Source organism: Stegodyphus dumicola, chromosome 1 (assembly GCF_044657685.1).
Source record: "Stegodyphus dumicola isolate Sdum_Otavi_A_Nest chromosome 1, ASM4465768v1".
Lineage (NCBI taxonomy): Eukaryota > Metazoa > Arthropoda > Arachnida > Araneae > Eresidae > Stegodyphus > Stegodyphus dumicola.
The window spans coordinates 202,337,354-202,352,626 of record NC_140768.1 but is presented as its reverse complement, the minus strand read 5'-3'; the positions used below and the strand labels follow the sequence as shown (position 1 = coordinate 202,352,626).

At 30.6% G+C, this 15,273-nt stretch overlaps 1 protein-coding gene across 1 annotated transcript in view; it reads right to left on the bottom strand.

Annotated features, from left to right (window-relative positions):
* Positions 1 to 15,273, bottom strand: part of LOC118204784 (uncharacterized) — a 30,075-nt gene that overhangs the window by 4,300 nt on the left and 10,502 nt on the right. The window contains exons 3-4 of the mRNA XM_035377077.2: positions 12,585 to 12,714; positions 847 to 1,027 (exon numbers count right to left, since the gene is read on the bottom strand). Of these exons, the coding sequence (XP_035232968.1) occupies positions 847 to 1,027; positions 12,585 to 12,714 (311 nt within the window). The remainder of the gene's footprint in view (positions 1 to 846; positions 1,028 to 12,584; positions 12,715 to 15,273) is intronic.

The window sequence follows — 15,273 nt, the reverse complement described above, 5'->3', positions numbered from 1 at the left end:
TGCAAAAAAAAAAAAAAAAAAAAAAAATGTGTTTTTCTTTTTAATGTATAATGTAATTGTTATTTAATAACTGAAATTTGTATTTTAAGTTGTTAAAGTTTTTTTATTTTGATATGTTGATGTTTGATGGCTGCCATCACTTTTTGTGTTGAGAGAGTCTGTTTGAATTTTCTTAATTTTGGGGGTGATGAGAGATGATGCCACTCAAATAATTGGCACTTGCTCTCTGGGGTGATGTGAGACACCCAGATCTTTTCACCAGTCACGATCTTATCAAGAAAGAGGTCTCCATCTGTGTGACGTTGTGTCAAAAATATCAAACCCGAGTCCATTCTCTAAGTTTTGTGTTGGTTACCCATCATGCAAAAATTTTGTTGTAGCCAAATTGTTGCGATACGGTTTCACCAAGAAAAGAACAAGAAATGTCTAGAAAGATAATGTGCAATTTGTCTAGCAAGATTCTGTTACTCACTGCAGTTTCCAGATCTGGGTTGCAGAAGTGTATAATACGGGAATTCTGAAGCTCATAAGCAGATACAGCAAATGTTTAAATGAAGGTGGTGACTATGTAGAGAAGTGAAGAAAGCTTCAGCAATGTAAAGAAATATTTTTTCCAATAAGGACTGTTTTTAATTTTGTATAACTAAATTTCTTTTTATTTTCTGGATGACCCTTGTAATTCTCATCAATGATGTCCAATGTACACAAATCAGCTAGTTAGAATCCAAATGTTTATAATTTTAGGTAGATCATATTTTATTACATTTTTAGCAGTATTAAGTATTATTTAAAATCAAAAGAAAGAGAGCACAAACAATGAATATACTAATGAATATTTTTGTATACCTTTCTTTGACTTTTTCTTTTTGTGTTTTTCTTCTGTGCGATTATCTGGTGGTTCTTGCTTGATAAGTTTAGGAGCACAGCCTTCTGATTTTAGCATTTTTGTAAGTTCATCATCATGCTCATTTTCTTTTGGAGGTTTATAGTTTGCAACATGATCCACTCGTATGGTACGACCACATAGCTACAATTTAAGAAATTTTAATTTAATGATAAAGAACATGCACAATAAAAAATTCAGTTTTATTATGTGGTACATCAAAACATTAAATTTTTTAATGATATAAATTTAAGATATTCCTTGTTTTGTTGTTTTAATGCTTCTAACATTTCCAGAGGCATCTACGCTACCTCTGCATTGCTGCAACTTTTATGATTCACAGTCAAGGGTCTCCACCAGTGGTCCACAGAACACTGGTGCTCTCTGAAGCCCCTTCAAGTGTTCCATGAAAAAGCCAAATACACAATTAAAATTTATTGCAGAAGAAAGATTAATACAATTAAAATTTATTGCAGAAGAAAGATTAATACAATTAAAAATAATTTTTTTATGAGACTGCAATCAACAAACATCAATGACAAACTTTTAGTGATATATGTGGTATCGAAAACTTAACACACACCTAACTACTATGCAAATGATGTCATATATGAGACCAAGTAATACAGAAAAACTGTTATTACTAAAACATAGCCTCATCATTAAAATAAAAATACTTCTTTCACTCATCCAAGAGCAATCCAGAAAACAAAAGACAAAATTTACTTACTTGCCTGGGTAGTGTGATGATGAATCGATACCAATACTGATGCATGGGAAATAAAAACTCGAAGAAGTTGAGTCATCTTATTATATTATATCTACACTGCGACATAATACAATTATACTAAAATATATACATTATAAGAATTTCCGGTAAATTTTACTGTCTCCTAAAGTTTTAAAACACCTCAATCGGTTCACATCACGAGGTCGAAAGGGAAAACTCCCCCTTTTTTTCTTTTCTACTTCGATGACAGACAACGCCATCTGTACCATACAACAAATGAAGAGATTTTTTAACATACTAATCAGTTTCACAACAAAAACTAAGCTACAGGCAAATTAAGTCACACTGATTGTCATCTGGGAGGGGAGACTGTAGGTTGATCATCAAAATAAAAGGAAACATGAAAACAAAAATAAAAGGGCTCAATAAAAAATTTGCTAAGGAAAGGAAGTCATGGAAAAGGACTGATTTTAAACTTACAGTGCCATGCACTTAACCAAATACACAGAACCTTCTCACCACTGGTAAGCAAGTTCATTTTCAGTTTTACAGTGTCATGCATTGATTTGTTTGTACACTCCACAAACAAATTCTAAACAGTAAATGTGGTTTATTTCAGTGCTTTTTAGTAATGGTATCAATTCAAATTTTTTAATTTAATAAATTTACATAAATCTTGCATCATATTAAAAATTAATTTTATATTCTTCATAAATATTTTTATTACACGTTATGGATAATTTCATCGTAAAGAAATTTCATCTTGATTTTAACAATGAGAGTAATGCTAGCACTAAAAGATTTGCAGATAAAAATTGGAAATCAACCAAATTGGCAATCCCTTGTACAATGAAGGATACTTCGGATTTTCATGTACCAGAAATTATAGATTGGGAAAGAAACTTGCCGATAGCGCTATGGTGTCTGTCCACTAAATTAAAGCATCATTTTTCAATTCCACATTAAAATCTTTAATTAAAAAATGAAGATTACTTCAAAAGGCTTTTGTTAAGGAAAACAAATACACAAGGTAAACAAATAAGACAATTTGAGAAAACAATAAAAATAAGTGACAAAACTGAACCAGGATTGTACAAAAAATTTGTATAGAACTAAATTGTATTAGTATAGAACATTGTAGCAGAAACTCTCATTTTATCTTTTTGTTGTGAAAATTTTGTTTGGGGTCAAAGCAAAGAAGAAAATTTTAAAGATTCCAGCATCTGATGACACGTTTCCCAGATAAATTAGTGACATGTTTTGCAGCTTTGAAAGAGCACTCGCAGACGAATATGTTTATGTGCCTTTTGCATTGCAAGGAGACAGATCAACTGATATATATAGCAAAGCCATCTCTTAGGCTTTATACGGCTTATTTATAAACAGAAGATAATAATTTTTATGCTGCAAAGAACTCTTGAAGTGCAACTAGCCAGGACTTATTTGACACGATAACATCATATTTGAATACGTTAAAATTCTCAAAGGATATATATGTCAGTATTTGTACTGAAGGAACAGCATCTATCATAGGGTCAGTTAAAGGATTTGTGATTTTAGCAAAATAGTCAATCTTCAAATATAATTTTTCATCCGTTTCTTGCACCAAGAATTACTTGTTATAAAGACTCTATGAAACAACATAAAGTAATGGATCACACAATTTCCATGATTAATAACAGCAACAAAAAGACAAATTTTCAAACAACTTTGTTCATCGATGGAAGCAGATTACAAACATTTACTTTTTTATACAGAAGTGAGGTGGCTATCATGTGGATAGGTTTTAAACCGAGTTGCTATTAAGAAATGAACTTGCGGCAGACCATGCAAAGATAAGAAATTTATGTGTGCATTCTCGACAGGTCACAGTAATCGAACTGTTATGAGATGTGAGATGACAGGCTCTGACATTACCAATGCAGTAATTAATTCATTCACGGCTTCACTTGACATTAGAAGAATCATAACTTCATGGCCAGGGTCAAAGGGTTTTAGTAATATGCATTGTGCCTATCACTAAATCCTTTTGATTTCAGGCAGGCCAATGGACCAATCATCCTGTTGCTCTTGAATTATCGTTTCAACTATAACCAATCAGAAGATGTAAAATAAAACCAAAAAATTAAGAAGGCTGATTAATTCAGTCTGCAGATTGTTAGACAAGGCAAGAACTCGGACTGCTCTTAACTCTCAACTAGAGAGACTCTTGCTGGTAGCAAGATCCTCACATAATGAGAACAATAAAATCATTTCTCTGCCTTCAGTGTTGTTATATATTGCTATAAGAACATTCTCATAGAATTATATTAAATGTATTTTAGTTCCATATGCAGTGAGTAATATGCAACCTAACCAATCTGAAATATCTGAAAATATCTGAAAAAATATAACTGGTGCAACAATTTGCCATGATTGGCTGATATTTTTGCTTACTTTAATACTGGCAGTTTAAGTATGCAAGGAAATAATGAAAACATTCTTACATTAACTGATAAATTATGTATTATGTATTGGAAATACAAATAAGTCTCCACTGTTTGACAAAAAAAAAAAAAAAAAAAAAAAATAGCCTCACCAGTAAGTTATGGTTAAAATTGTCCGATATAAAACATCATATTGTAAGGTTGGACATCTGCTAGCAACATAACCATGAAATATTAGCGATTTCGTATCCACATCATTCACTTTTTTTTTGTGCGAAAATGTAGTGCTTTGAGCTAAATGAGCATCATTTGCTTTAATTTGAAGAAATCTGCAGGTGAGGTGCATCGATTACTTGTAGAAGTATATGGTGAAGCTGCTTAAGTGAGAAAAATTGTCATGAGTTCTTTCAAAAGTTTAATGGTGAATTTGACGTCGAAGACAAAGAACGTAGCGAAAGGATGAAAGTGAAGAAGACCAGGGATTGGAAGATTCGTGCCAAACACAAATAGAACTTGCACTTACATTAGGAGTACCTCAACAAGCAATTTCACTTTATTTAAAATAACTGGGAATGATTCAAAAGCTAGGCAACTGGGTTATATAAACTAAAGTTGAGAAACGCTGATTTTTTACATGTGAAACGCTGCCTGCTAGGCATAATTAAAAGGGTCTTTTCTATCATATAGTCACTGGTGATGAAAAATGGATCCATTACAATAATCCTAAGAAAAAGAAATTATGGGGGCTACCTGGCCATGCTTCAACATTGACAGCCAAGTGGAATATTCATGGAAAAAATCATGTTGTATATAAGGTGGGTTCAAATTGGTGTCATGTATTACGAGTTGCTTAAACTGAACAAAACCATCACTAGGGCTCTCTACCAAATACAATTAATGAGATTAAGCGAAGCACTCAAAGAAAAATGCACCCGGTACTACAAAGTCATGACAAAATTATTCCCCTCCATAATAATGTTTATCCACATGTTGCAGTGCTGGTCAAAAACCTACTCAAATGAGAAGTGTCCCTCCTGCTGTATTCACCAGACACTGCTCCTTCTGATTACTACTTGTTTTGATTGATGACGCATAGCCTACCCGAGCAATGCTTAATATCATATGAAGATACCAAAAACTGGGTTGATTTGTAAATAGCCTCAAAAAGATAAAGCCTCCTTCCAAAACAGTATCCATATGCTGCCAGAAAGATAGGGAAAAATAAGGGTTAGCAATGGACAGTATTTTGAATAAAACATTATGTACCTATCTTTCACAATAAATGCCCAATTTTTTATTAAAATGTTTCCTTTTATACAGAGTACAAATGAGACACTAATTTCTTCAATAATTAAACATTTAACAACAGAAGAAAATTTTGAAAAATATTATTTTTTGTTAAACACTAACAATCTGTTTGTTTCTTTTGACTTTTCAGTTTTACTCTAAATGAAAAAGTACTGACATTGCTGTCTTCAGATCATGGATTAAAATTGTTCACTGAAAAGACTTCTGAAAAATTCTGGATCCCTGTAAAAGATAAACACCCAGGTCTATCAAGAAAAGCACTAAAACAGATTATTATTATTATTTTCCACATCACATATTTGTGAAACAGGCTCTCCAACAATGGAGTTTTTTCTTTTTATTCACACCTGAAGTCATATAATTTGACCCCAGATAATCTTGGTTCTGCCAGCATAAAATACACAAGCCCCAGCTCCTACTATCTAAAAGGGTAGACTATGCTATCGTGAGGGTAGTGGCATCAGCCATCCAAGTGGATAGTGTGATGACAAGTCTTTCATAAGTTCCATATCTTTCGTGGTGTGTTCAGTCCAATGCCGCATGGATAAATTTAGTCCGTGTGCCACAGAAAATGGAAACTCAGGGTGGTGCAGTGCAAGACAGTTCATTAATTCTTCTTCAAGGAAGTTTACAAATTCCCTCGCCCGTCTTATATGGATAGCCAACCTTTAAGAGTGAGCAATAGTCCATCTTTGATTTGCAGGGAGTGGTATCATAAAATTTAATTATTATCACTTATTCATTCCAATATTGCTGAAATTTGCAAAGATCATCAAACTCAAATATTGCATTAAATTTGAGAATTTTTTAAAAGTATTGTTATATTAAGTGATTTTAAAATAAATATGTTTGCATCAATCATATTTATACTTAGTAGTTTTATAAAAGTAACATTTTGAAGCAAGGGCATCAATCCCATTCCCCAAATGCACCTGCAACATTATTCTACCCTTCTTTTATTCTTCAGTAATGGAGATATTTTTGCAATGTCCTCTTTTTTTCACTGCTTTTCTTTAAAAGTGTTGCCCACTTTTCTTTAAAGCTTATAGTGTTCAATTGAGCTTATGAGTTCAATGTTCCCTATGTTGAGAGCCAAGGATTTACAGGATAAACAGGCACTGATAACTGTAACCTTTAGTGCAGGTAAAAAAGAATACCATAACTTGTAAGGAAAAACATTATTATTTAATATTAAGAAAACTGCTAAACTTGAGTATGAATAATAAAATTTGTTAATTCCAGAAACAATACAAGTAATTAATAAGGTGAATGCTTAAAAATTATCATAACAGTGTAACAGTCTTGTTAGACATAATATCAGTTCGACTTTTTAGGGAAGGTGCATGCTGCAGGGAAAGTTTGGAATAGTTCATAAGTTCATCTGAGCTTGCCAATTTTGTCTAGACAACACTGCATTGAATTTTGTTATGCAAAATATCAAATTCCACTAACACTGCTAATGTTTTTCAAAGGAAACTCAAACTGACTGCAACTGATTGCAGCAAAATTGAAATTTTACTTTAAGAATTGGTTTAATCATGAGGCAATCATTTGTTCTGTTGAAAGATGACATACATTTATAATTTTTTTATGATGCAAGCTGCATAAGAGCATGTCAGTATGTATGAACTGCACAATAGTTCATGAATTGCACTTTTCAGATTCAATAAGCTTTTGCTGCTGACTGATTATCTTCAAAGACTTTACAGGTAAAGTTTAAGGTAGATCAAAACCTTCAGCAGTTTCTTCAATAGCTGCAATAATTCTACATTGCTTGTGATAATGCAACATACTTCGCTGAGGACAGGATGACACACATCTATTTCCTTGAAAACCATGAAATGCAGTTGCTGACTAGGAAAATTACACTTCTCAACATAAATTTTCTGACATGGATATCTTGTCCCTAATCAGCATCTAGGTGAACTACAAACTAAACTGGTTCTACACTCAAATATGTAGTGAAAGATCTTTTGTTGTGTACAGAAACCCAGTCTTTTTTTATGTGGATGGTTACATCTTCTGCTAAGTATGTGTCTATTACGACACCAGATATTAATATCTGGTCTTGTAATAGACAATATATATAAAAGACTTTCAATAGTTTGGTGGTATTTATCATTTGAAAGTTTTCTTTTTTGCTTAATGTATAATAATTTGGGTATTTTCCGATAATCCTCACCCCCACCACAAACAAGTACTGATAAGGATAATCATGTCGGTAAAAAGTATTTATGTGGTAAAGTACGTGTGTAGCACATGTTTTGAATACATATAAATTTGAAATTTTGCAGTCATTTTTCTGATTAGAAGTTTTTCACTGCATTGAGTATGCTTATTTTGGTCATAATGAATCATAATGGGGCTCAGAAGTTTACTAGTTGATGAAAGTGTTGCATTTCTTCAGAAATATAACCTTTTCCGAAAAAATAGAGAATGAAAAAAAAAATTCATATTCTTTGAAAATGTACTTTTTAAATGATAAAATTTTATGGAAATACAGTTGCAGAAATTACAAGCAAAGTGCTAGAATAATGGTTGGAAACTGCTTTAAAGACACAGTATCTCATTTCAACACGCATTCACCTATTTATTGTTGGGGAAAGAAATGTATGTCACTGAAATTCTGAGAAGTGGAATTATCCCAAAACACAACTATTGATAGGTACGTGAGAAATGTACATGAAACAACTGCGAGAAGCATGCATATCTTATAAAAAAAAGAATGTATAAGAAATAGGTAGCACTAGATGTACTGTTATAACAGATGTAAATATACACAAACATTTATTTTCTAATCTGCAAATGAGTTCACAACTTTTTGGGAGGATGTGGATAATCAGAAAATGTATAATTTGCTTCCGTGCATGTAATAGCAGGCCTTGTTTCATGGAGTTGAAACTACTTGACAAGTTAGCTTATTTTAATTTTCTGAGATATAACATCTATCTTCCAGGGTTCGTACGGTCCTTAAGAGTCCTTAAGTTTTTTGGTCCTTAAAAGTCTTTCATTTCGGCCAAAATCGTCAGAAGGTCCTTAATTTTTAATCATCTGAAATTTTTGACTGTTTTTACGACTGCCATTTTGAGTGTGAATTAGCATTTTAGAGGAATATTTTTGGCAGTTCTCTGACAAATATCATTATCTTTTGAATGGGTGAATGCGTTCATGGGTTATAATTTGTTCCTATTTCTAATATAAAGGGTGGGATAGGGTTTCTGAGCAAGTATGAAACATAAAGCATTCGAAATTATTTCATTTTTTCTAGTGAAGAGCTCTTAAACAACTTTTCGCTTTTGGGGACATGAATTCTTTTATTAAATTGCTCTAAATTTGGCGACTTATCAACATTGGCGATTTTAAGATAAGTTTTTACAGAAAATTTTTAATTCCGAGATTAGGGAATTTTTCAACGATTTTTTTAAAACATTGTAAAGTTTCATTAAAATAATGGTAATATATTGTAATTACATTTATGAAATAACATTAAAATAAAGCATTTTTATTTTTGCTGTCGTATTATAAAGTTTCATTTTGGCCACTTTTTATACAATATTTTGAATCTGAAAAATAAGCAAGGTATAATGCTTATAAAGCACAATTTACGAAATGGTTCTTAGCAAAAGCAAAATAGCTATGTAATTAATTAAAAATTTCTTTTTAATTTTTTCCTGGTAAGAGTTTCCTCATGTAATTGTCTCAGAATATGCGTCAGTTTTCTCTATAAAATTAATTTTACACATTTTTTATCCGATTTAAAAAAAAAAAAAAAAATATTTCTGGCTTTTTGCTGTTACTGAATTGGCAGGGGTAATTTTTCTTTAGGATTTTAGAGACATTGCAGCTTAGAAAGATTTGAAGGCAGGATTTATAGACCCACTATTCTGGAAGATTCCAGAAAAATGTGGCAAAATTTCTATGGTATTAATACATAATTTCTTACTTTTTGGAGAACATCTGGAAGAGCAAAAAAACATAATAGTTGAATGTTTTAGTTCTGATACTAGAATCGTTTTCTTAACATTTTTATCTTCCCTTTATTTTCTTTATTTTTCAATAGACCCAAGCATAAAATATCAAAAATGCTTCTAATCTTATCATACGGACAGGCATTATAGAAAATAATTTTTTATTAATAAAGAAATTGAAAACTGACAATTTAAACGATTCGTCTAATATGTCTTAATGCATCATACACACTAAATTGTGCTGCTTGGTATCTTTGCAAATTTTGCTTCCAATGCCTGTTCTAAATTCTAAAACTTTTGACATTTCTAGATTTTGCTGCTCGATGTGTGAATAAATTCAAAAAAATTCTGCCACACCAGCTCTGTAGCTGGACCTTACCATATATATTGCATATTTCTTCCGAATGTTCCTATTACTATAAAATTAGCAGCTTTCTCTATACATTCTAAATGCATTTAGTATTTTTAGAATAACAGAAATCTTTAATTAAATCCAAAAACTCTAAAATAAAAAGGAAACGTGGAAGAAAAAAACTGAATACATTAAGAGAAAGGAAAATTATTCTTCAAAGAAATTTACAGATATTATTATGTAAATTACCCAGTTGTTTACAATTTCAGCCTTTACTATAATTTCCCATTTCCATTTTCTCACCAGAACGCAAATCAGTTAAACAGTTTTTAAACTGAGGTTTTTGGAGTGTAAGACAAGAATGTGTTTCTGACCTCCACTTGCTCCCTGCATTAGTTCCTGCCAGCCACGATAATTTGCAATTATTCGTCTTTACATAACCGCTGCCGACATTTGAATTTGTTATGACAATAGAGTTACTGAGTCAGCTTAAAATGAAATTAAATTGTATAATCTTTGATGACTAGTCCATATTTTTAGTTTGCATTTGATTCTTCTTGTTTAATTACATCACCATGAGCTGTAATTGATTTTTTTAGCATAAGAACATGCTTTGTGTTCTTCTTTTTTAATAGAAGCTTATTTAAATGTTTGTAGTTACTTTCAGATAAAGCGATAATTTGCTTCACATCTGTCCGGAGGGTTTTGGACTATTTAACTTTTACCAGATCAAGTAAACCCTCATAGGTACATTTTGGAGAGGTTGACAGGTTAGGAGATACAAAACGTAGAAACTAGTGAGAACACTGTCTTGTGTATTGATACAAAGTTCTAACTATTAGAAAAGATGCTTAAAGAGAAGGAAATTGATATAAATTTGCCAAAATGTCTAGGAAGGCTTCAAATTAAAAAGACGCATAAATATCTTGTTGAGTGTTGCTACAAAATATTTATATTTTGTAGCTTTTAATATGTAATTATCCTAATATCATTGAAAAATCAATGCCATAAATTACATGTTTTTTAAACTGTGAAATTTTATTAGACTGTGATTTAATAAGGCTTTTTTTAACAAATATTGTTAAAAAATAAATAAAATTTAATAGTGGCCATGTAAATCCATAATGACTAAGGTTATCTAATACCCAATTTAATTACTTATAACTAACTGGTTACCTTTAAAGATTATCTCTGCATTTTAAAGCGAGTTATTGCCTTTCATTAACCCTTATCGTGGTCACAAGATAAAACACAAAAATGTAAAAATTCATGTAAAACCTATTCTTTGCATCCAGTGAGACTTAAAGTAATGCAAAACAACTTGTCACCTCTGGTGCTTTAGTGGATTATTAGGACCTTAAACTATATTAACTGAGTTACAATCCCTGGAACTCTACAAGAAGCTATGACACTAACTGCGTCAGACAGACCTCAGCTAACTTTCGAAATTGCAAACTGAGCTTACATCAGCCCTTAAGATTTGTTCTGATCATAAGGTCTCTCCTAGGCAAGCAGGAACGGTGACGACAGCCAGTCTTTTGTTTTGAATCATGCTAATTGTGATTTTATTTCTCACTTTAACCTATGACACTTGACATAAAATCTACTTACTATTTACTAAACTCATGAGTGAGCGAGTGTGTGACAAAATGAGATTAAAAAAAAAAAAAAATAAAAAAAATAAAATGTCACTTATCTTTTTTCAAATATGTCCAGTTAGTATGAGGGTAAAATATTTAATGATAAATTTCATAAACTTTATTTTATTCTCAAACTTACAATAATTATATTTAATACTAATGCATCCTACTTATGGATCTATTTTATTTTTAGGGTGGTATTACAAAAGTGAAGTTCAGCATAGATAATATTTTTAATTGAATTTATTCAGTTCCCATTTGCTTATAGGTCCTTAATTTTTTCATGAATGGTCCTTAAAAGTCCTTAAAAGTACTTAATTTCTGTGTGCAGAAATATGTACGAACCCTGTCTTCTTTCCAATTTATTTTCATTTCTAAGAAATACTTAACTTTATTTTAAAGTGTTTTTTAAAATTGTTGACAACATGTAGAATTAATGGTTTTTCTTTAATACTTATTAGAATATCACCACTGATGTTTAATTTTTTGTCATGATTCCCTTTTGTGAAAAGAGACAGATCAGCTTTCCTTTGATTGAATCTAATATTTTTTAACATTTCTAATTTTTAATTCCACCACCTAGGTGTTTGTTCGAGACCATAAATCAACTTCTTTAATTTATGAACTTTATTTCTTCCTTTTGGAACTTTAATCCTTCTGATTATTCCACACATAAATCTTTACTTAATTTTCCAGGCAAAAATGCAGTTTTAAGATCTATTTGATGCATATTTTCATTGTTATATGCCCATACTAAGAAAATTTGAATTATGGTATACGTATTTCTATACTGGAGAAAATATTTCAGCATAATCATTCATAATGACATCTGCTTTTCATATTTTAAAATACTGATCTTTTATAATATTTCAGAAAAATTAAGGGTTTTTTTTCACTTTGTAATTAAAACCTTTAGTCATATTATTTTGAGAAAAACAGTTAAAATACACTTTTTAAAAAAAAATTAAGCATAGTTAATATTTGGATATTTTTTGTCGCATGAATTTTTTATTTCATGCGACAAAAAATTTCCTCCAAGAACAATGCCTACCCAAAGGATTAAAGTAATCTGGTACCAGGGGTGGGAATATCAGACAGGATTCATTATAATTTTCAAGCTTTTAAAAGTTACATGTTAATCAAGTAATATTAAAAATGTATTTTACTTGCTACTGAACAATTGGCATATAAACCTAGAAAACAAATTAGTAGGAACTTTAGGCAAAAGAATGAGAAACACATAAAAAATAATTATATGGAAAAAAAAATATTTGCACCTTTATCCCATTGAAATTGTCAACTGCCAATACAGTACTTTTTTGATTGGCATAGCAAAGGAAGCAGAATCCCTTTGTTTTTCCAGTCTTCTTGTCTCTAACTAAATTAATATTCACAATTTCACCATACCTATAAAATAAAATAAATTTTTATAATTATACATGAAAAAACTGAAGTAGTTAAAATGGAATCTAGATCAAAGGAAAATTTTTGCTTTTCTTTTTTTCCCTTTTTTTTTTAATGGCACTATTAACTTTGCAACATATAATTAAAATAAAAACAAAGTGGTCATAGCTCATATTGAAAATACTTTAACACTTCTTTATGTTTAATAGATAAATAGAAAGATTAAAGTAGAATATGATCCTTACACTAAGTGCCAATGATTTTAATTCCAATTAAAATCATGATTAAATTAGTGCATTAAAATCATAGATAATCATTTGCACTTCTGAAGTGATCCAACTTGAAGATGATGTTTTGGGGGTCTCAGAAGGGTATGAAGCATGTTATGATAATAAAAAAATGTAAATGATAATAAAAATAATGTTATGATAATAAAAAAATGTAAAAAAATGCAGACAAAATTAAAAATTACTTTTTATATTAAGTGTAACATATGTTGGTACTTACGTATTATCGCAACCAGGTTGGCGCTATTTGTAAGCTTCAGTAAAAAAGTATGAATAGAAAGAAAATGTACATTTATTAATTATAGATAACTTTTAATACAGTTTTTTATATTATTTTGTTTTAAAATATAAAATAGCAATTAAACCCTTCCGGTTTCGAATTTGAATAAGTTGCAGAATTATTTTTTCGGCGGAAATCTTTTGGCTATTGCTTTTAGCACTGATTGAAAATCGTATTCGCCATAACCATGTACACGTCGACTTATTTTACTTTAAAAAAATCCCAGAATTGCACAAAAATGGCATTGCGCACACTCTTTACTTTATCCATGTACACTGCTATTTTCTCATAAATTACAAAAATTTGCATGAAAATGCAGGAAAATTTTGTGAATCTCCACATGCTCTTTTTACAAAACTACGTATAACACGTAGGGTTGCCGTAAGTAGGGTCGCCAAATTTGGCAATTTATGTGAATTTTGGCCTGGTTGCGATAATACGTAAATACCCATATTTTAAAAAATCGATGCTCATCATACTACTTAATATTAAAATTTCTATTAAAATCTGATTTCTGCAAATAACACATCATAGTCTAAAATGTCATGAAATAACTTTTTAACATTGTTTTTACTTAACTTCTTGAATAAATTAAAACCAAAAACAGTTAATTTGCTATTAATTTTTCAGTTTTCTTTTAGAAATGACAGACACTACTCTGTTATCAGGACCGGATTCAGAAATGTATGTATATATGCATGTATGTATGGATCGATGTGTTCATGTACGCATGTGTATATGTACATATGTATGTATGTATGTGTGTATAATGTATGTGTATGTATGTGTGTAATATAATGTATCTATGTATAACTGTTCCTGTAAAATCAAAAGAATGCATTTTAAAATTATTTTCTGTAGTTAGTAAATAAACTGATGCTGGCATCATGAAGTTATTTAGTACCTGCATATTTGCAGAATACCCTTAGTAGAAATATGCCAAATTATCGCAATCATGAGCAAAATAATTCTTCATTTGTAATGAGTAACACTGTAATTTTTACTTCCTTGTACTAAGTAAAGGAAGTATTCTAATTTAAAAAAAATTCAGGTATCATATTTCAACAAAGATATCCATTTTGACTGCTATCGAATGCAATTTAACAATGTTTTTGCATAGCATCTCTACATGAAAACAGAATAAAGAACTCTTTTTCCCTAAACAAAAAAGTATAAAACTCACTTAAAATGGATTGAGAAGATATTTTTTCATGGTGTCTGTATGTACGTATGTATCTTGCATAACTCGAAAACAAGTAGCCTCAGAACACTGAAATTTTGTATATAGGACTGCTATAACATGTACTTGTGCACCTCCTATTTTGGTTGCCCACACCAAAAGTGCATATATATATACTCACTCTGCTACTCTGCTCATTGAGCTCAGTTTTTTTTTTTTTTTACAGTACAATGTCTGTAATCTGGACATCCATAATCCAGAATGATCTATAATCTGGACCTCAAAGCTAAAAACTTTATTTACACATGCGCGTTTAATGTATAACGGACGGTATAAGCTAGACTAAAATTATCTAAGGCATTTCATTTAATGTTGCAGATTGCTCTGTTCCTTAATCTTCTAATTGGATCTGGCTTATTATTTGTTGCAGACTGTTAGAACAATTTTATAAAAATTAAGCATGAACTTTCGATTATGTCAAAAAGAGTTTCCAATTCTGGAGCTGCCAAAGGATCTATAAAGCGAAAGCATGTTTCGATGCCCATTAAATAAAAAGTGGAATTGCTGCAAAAAATGGATAAAGGCCTATCTGTCTCAAAATTATGCGAGAAGTATGGCATTGGAAAGTCCACTATATATGACACCAGAAAAAGGAACTTTTTGAATTTTTTGTGGAAGCATCTTAAACAACTTACATTGAAAGAAATGTTTAATAAAGTAAACAAATATTAAGCTTTTTTTTTTTTTGTAAATTTCGATACCCTTTAGATCATAACTGTTCTTTATTTCATAAATTATGATTTTGTATTTTTAAT